The 6,000-nt window shown below is 34.0% G+C and overlaps 1 protein-coding gene across 1 annotated transcript; it reads left to right on the top strand.

Moving 5' to 3' along the window:
• Positions 1-492: 492 nt before the first annotated feature.
• Positions 493-4,799, top strand: LOC126655684 (protein NETWORKED 2D). Its single transcript, XM_050349934.2, has 2 exons — positions 493-765; positions 1,804-4,799. Exons 1-2 carry the CDS (start codon positions 672-674, stop codon positions 4,692-4,694), a joined length of 2,985 nt encoding a protein of 994 aa, XP_050205891.1. The 5' UTR covers positions 493-671; the 3' UTR covers positions 4,695-4,799.
• Positions 4,800-6,000: the final 1,201 nt, after the last annotated feature.

Raw genomic sequence — 6,000 nt, 5'->3', positions numbered from 1 at the left:
AATTTATTAAAGTTTTTGCATATTGTTTTTTTATTAAGAGAGTTTGCATATACTTAATTGAAGTATCTGTTAATTTTTTAAAAGTTTATTTATGATTATAGATCTAAAATAAAATTCACGATTCTATAGTCATATCCATACTGACATGTAAGAATCAAGTTTTCAGATCGAACCATACTGAAATATAAAATCTTATGAACCAACAAAAGCAACTTTTGGTACGGTTATAAATATCCCCTTCCAAAATAAATTTGGTTTTTTATTTGGTTATGAATATTTGTCGTAAATTCTCTCGAACCGTGCAAATTAGTAAATTTTTAATTTTTTATTTATCTTATATAATTTTCTGATGGTGAAAAAAGAAGTTTAATACATATATCAAATATTTTTTTTCTAGTTTTTTTCAATTTATTAATTTTTGTAAAAGTGATAAAATTTGGATCTAGATAAAGAAAAAAGTTTCCATGCATGAGCTTTTGAAAAAGGAAGGTTTGAAAAGTAAATGCAGGCGAAAATTGCTCCCCTCCATGATCCTATAATTAGAATGTCTTAAAACACACACATATTCACATTTCTCTTTTGTTTGTTGCACGTTTCAATCATAATCTTTTCTTTTTTTATTTCCTTTTCAACCAAAATTCTATGGTTTCTCTGAATCTGCATTGACAAAAATGTTGCAGAGAGCTGCAAGTAATGCTTATTCATGGTGGTGGGCTAGCCATATCAGAACTAAGCAATCTAAATGGCTCGAACAAAATCTTCAAGGTACCTATATTTTTCCATTTTTATTCAAGATCTATATGGTTTTTCTTTTTAATGTTGCAATGATATTACTATTATTTGATCATATCGAATAGCGATGAGGCACGGAAACGGAAATATCGAAATGAAAACGCCGAAATAAAAACTTGCGAAATTATATATCTATTTACAAAAGTAGGGTATAAATATAAAGTTTTAGAGTTTTATAAGCGTTTCTAGAAACGGAGCTTTGAAATATAGCACTCGATAAGTTTTCGTACAATATAGGTGGTGAGAATTCCATTTCTCAGATATTAATTACAGAGGATCATATTCATTCGGTTGATTTCTTGCATTTCAAGTCATATCCAATCCAATTTGGAATATTTTTTCGTGCCACATAGGTGGTGAGAATTGCATACCTCAGATTTTGATTACTGAGGAACATATTCATTCTGTTGATTTCTTGCATTTCAAGTCAAATCAGATACAATTTGGAATGATTTTTTACTTTTTGGGATGAAATGTGGGCAAGATTTAGTTTTCTTGAATTAGATTTTTCTGCAGATGTGTAAAAATATTTACCAGCTTGATTGATCTGTAACCAGAACATCTGGTTCAACTTATTTGACCTTAATTCTGAATTTCAATTCAAAGTTTCTGCAAACTCATAAAAATGTATATAAAGCAATGCATTGCTTAAATTATTATCAGAACATAATTATTGTCTATAGGACTAATCTATATTGCACGAAAACTTCTCCAGTCGTACATTTCTGCATTTCGTTTCCGAAAAATGTTTCTGAAAAGCCTTAACTTAAGCTATTCTTATAAAAATATATATGTTTCGCTATTCCTGTTTGGGGCGTTTTTCGTCTGTTTTAGCGTAATTCAGTTTAGCATTTTCTGTTTCCGTACTACATAGAAAGGTGCTAATTGTTCAGATAGATTAAATGGGTATGAAACAAGTTATTGTGAATAATTTCTGAAAATGTATCTTATTCAATTATATTCTGCTGAATGATTTGGAAAATTGCTGACAAGAGATATGGGGTTTGACAGATATGGAAGAGAAAGTTCAAACTACGCTCAAACTTATAGAAGAAGATGGAGATTCTTTTGCAAAGAGAGCAGAAATGTACTACAAGAAAAGGCCAGAGCTGATACATTTTGTGGAAGAATCTTACAGAGCTTACAGGGCATTAGCGGAACGATACGATCACATTTCGACAGAGCTGCAAAATGCTAATCACACCATTGCTTCTGTTTTTCCAGAACAAGTTCAGTTCGCGATGGAAGATGATGAAGATGAATCATCTTCTTCAGGCCCTAAGAAAGTTGTTCCTTCTGAAGCTTCGAAAGCGAATATTCCAAAAGTCCCCAAAATTACGAAAGCTTTGAGGAATATCTTCTCATCGGATTCGAGGAAATTGCAATCGAAGAAGCCAATGATATCGAAGAATCAGAGTACGGTTTCCAAGTCTGGTTTGAGTAAACCTGACGGGCTTCAGGAAATTGACAGGCTTCAGAAACAAATTCTTTCGTTGCAAACGGAGAAAGAGTTTGTGAAGAGTTCTTATGAAGGTGGAGTAGCTAAGTATTGGGAAATCGAAGAGACAATCACGGAAATGCAGGAGAAAGTTTGTAATTTGCAGGATGAATTTGGTGCAGGCACCGTCATTGAAGATGACGAGGCTCGGACATTGATGGCATCCGCGGCTTTAAAATCATGTCAGGACACACTGACTCAGTTACATGAGAAACAAGAAAAGTCTGCAGAAGAAGCAATGGTCGAAAACAGAAGGATCAATGATGCTCGAGCCAAGCTGAAGTCTCTCAAAGACGGTTATTTGCATGGCGGGGTCATTCAGGAAGATGCCAAGGCGAAAGATTGTGAAGTCAATCAGGAAGATGCCAAGGCAAAAAATGATGAGGTCAATCAAGAATTGGAAGTGTTACGAGTGAAGATTAGCGAACATTTTGATGTTGGATCGACTGAATCTCTCAGTGTATCAGAACTGGCAGAGAAAATTGATGAGGTTGTGAATAAGGTGATAAGTTTAGAGGCTGCAGTTTCTTCGCAAACGGGTCTTATACGGAGACTGAGAATGGAAACAGATGAGCTTCAAGCACAAATCGGAACACTGGAGGAGGATAAAGCAACATTGATCAGTGGGAAAAATGATTTAGGAGATAAGCTGAAGGAAATGGAGGAAAAATTATCTGGACTTGAAGAATTAAACCAAAATGTTGAACATCAGAATCAGAACCTTCAAACTCATTTTACTGAAGCACATTCTAATCTTGATCATCTCTCTGAGAAACTGCATAATGTTAAGCCCGATGAGGAGATTCAGACCACAGTGCAATCAGATTGGGGATCTTTGGTTGAAATTGGATCGCGGAGTGAGGTCAGCAAACAAGAAGGCTCGCTCGGAAAAACTAATGAAGGAATAGACAAACTTTCTAAATTGGATTCTCAGGAAGAGGTCAAAGAACAAGAAACTGTTGCAGAACCCCGGAATGCAATAGAATCTGTTGCAGAACCCGGGAACGCGAAGGAATCTCTTGCTGAACCCCATGAGGCCGAGTTGAAAGTTAAAGAAGAACAAATGATCAATCCTGATGAGGTTCAGGTTTCAGGCATTTCACACAAAGAACAGACAAGTGCACCGGATTCTGACAAAAGTTTCGATGAACAACAGAAGCCGAAGCAGCAAGGGCAGGTCGAAAAGGCTAATGATGATATATCAGAAGAGGAAAAGATAAAAGATTCTGACAACTCTACGGTGAAATCTGATGATACCATAACGAAGGAAAATCCCGACGATAAGCAAGTTTCTCCAAAGACTACAGATTCTGTTGAAACACAGACACACCAAGATGATGAGCCAGACTGGAAACATTTGTTCACGAACGGAATGGGAAATCGAGAAAAGTTTCTACTCGATGAGTACACTACAGCTCTTCGAAACTACAAGGATGCGAAGAAGAAGCTTGGTGAAACTGATAGCCACAAAAATGGAGACGGCCTATTCGATATAACACTACAATTAAGAGAGCTGAAGTGTACTAATGCAAAGAAAGACGAACAGATTAAACTCTTACGACAGAAGCTGAGTCTTCTCCAAACAAGCTTCGGAGAAGACGATGAATCTGACAAATCTATCCTGACAGATTCCTCAATATTCGACAGAGAAGCAATTCTGTTTGAGCAATCAGAAATTTCAGCAATGGAAGAAAAATTCCGAAGCAGCATCGATGAAGTACTAGAAGAGAATCTAGATTTCTGGTTAAGATTCAGTTCAACATTCCATCAGATTCAGAAATTCGAAAACGAAATCAAAGACTTACAATTAGAACTCGTGAAACTCGAAGAGAAGAAAAAGAAGCAGGATAGTAGTAGCAGTACTAACCATAAATATTCTCTGAAATCGGACGCCAAGCCATTGTACAAGCATCTCCGAGAGATCTACACAGAATTGGGAGTCTGGTTAGAGAAAAGCGCGCAGCTAAAAGACGAACTGAAGAGCCGATTCTCATCGCTATGCGAAATTCAGGAAGAAATAACCGCAGCATTGAAAGAAAGTGCAGAAGATGATGATTTCACATTTACAAGCTATCAGGCTGCAAAATTCCAAGGTGAGATTCTGAATATGAAACAGGAGAATAATAAAGTTGCAGATGAATTACAGGCTGGTTTGGATCATGTAACCACTCTTCAGCTCGAACTCGAAAAAACTCTGGCGAAATTGAATGACGAATTTAAGCTGTCAGGATCGAAGAATCAACAGAATGGTGATCTGCAACGAATAGAGAGCCGATCTCGGGTTCCATTACGATCTTTCATCTTCGGGATTAAACCGAGAAGGCAAAAGCAGTCGCTTTTCGCCTGTGTTCATCCTGTTCTGCAGAGGAAATATAATGGTTTTAAATCAGGAGCGAATTTGTAATCTGGTTTCTGTTTGTTAGTTATTTGATTCTTGAATTTGATTTATTTATTGTTCAACTTGTTTTATTGTATTTTAAGAAGTTGAAGTTTCAAATTGATTTTGACATAGTAGTTTACATTTCTGCATTCCCATCATAAAATTTCTTTTTAGCAAATAATTACGGCAGTCCCTGGACTTGCATATCGTCAGGATCGACTAACTCACACTTATGAATTTTAATCAATTAGGACGATACTCTCTTATTTTACTTCAATTAACCCCAAATTATATAAAATGAACGCATTTGCGGACTGCGGTGACCTAATTTGAGGTTAATTGACCTAAAATTAGAGACTATTATCACTAATTTATCTATCTATAATCTATCTATAACTATCTTATATGTGGGAAGGGGGGGGGACATGCAAAATTACGATAATAGGTTTCATTAAGGGTATAATTTATAATTAAAAAAAACTAATATAATAATTAATCGAAAAGATAAAGCTAATAAAAAAATTAAATTAAATATAATATAAAGAATAATTGGTGTTTGTACGTTAAACAAATTGTAACAATATGAAAAGCTAAATAACTTACGAAGATAAGTCTAAATTTAACTCTAACAAAAAAATAACTAAAAAAATTCTAATTCAGATATAGAATACAAATATAACTCTCATACGAAAGAATATAAATATTGGTAATTGTAACGGCGTCATGATAAACTTTTCTCATTGTAAAGTTTATAATGAAAAGAATGCATGGCTACACTTATAATTGTTAGTGGAATCTCGTGAGATTGAATTAGAGGAAAGAGTTTGTTTCCTATCAATACAATTTAATAATTGTTCACATATGTTAGTTTCTCTATTTTTCTTACATTCGTTGTTAATTCATTTTATTTAGGATTAATTCCTAAAAAAATCACGAAATTTACACGAAATTTTAATTATGACCTTTAAAAGTATATTTAAAGGCACGAATTTTCATTTTGTTTCAAATCTATCATTTCAGCGTATTTTTGTTGACTAAATTTTTCAATAAACCATTAATGAACGACCCAAATTATAAATCGACATTAAATTTTATTATCTTTTAGTTAGAGTATATAGGATTAGGAATTTTTGGTTCGATAAAATACACCGGATTTTACTTTAACGATAGATTTGAAATAAAATGAAAGTGCGTGCCTTTAAATGACAACTTTTAAAGTTCATGATTAAAATGAAACTTCGTGTAAAGTTCGTGATTTTTTTAGGAATTAACCCTTTTATTTATTATACGTTATAAATTAAGTGTTCACATAATTATTTTCAGAATTTGG

The sequence above is a fragment of the Mercurialis annua genome, linkage group LG7 (genome assembly GCF_937616625.2).
Source record: "Mercurialis annua linkage group LG7, ddMerAnnu1.2, whole genome shotgun sequence".
NCBI classification, from domain to species: domain Eukaryota; kingdom Viridiplantae; phylum Streptophyta; class Magnoliopsida; order Malpighiales; family Euphorbiaceae; genus Mercurialis; species Mercurialis annua.
This window is presented reverse-complemented; position numbering and strand designations above follow the sequence as displayed.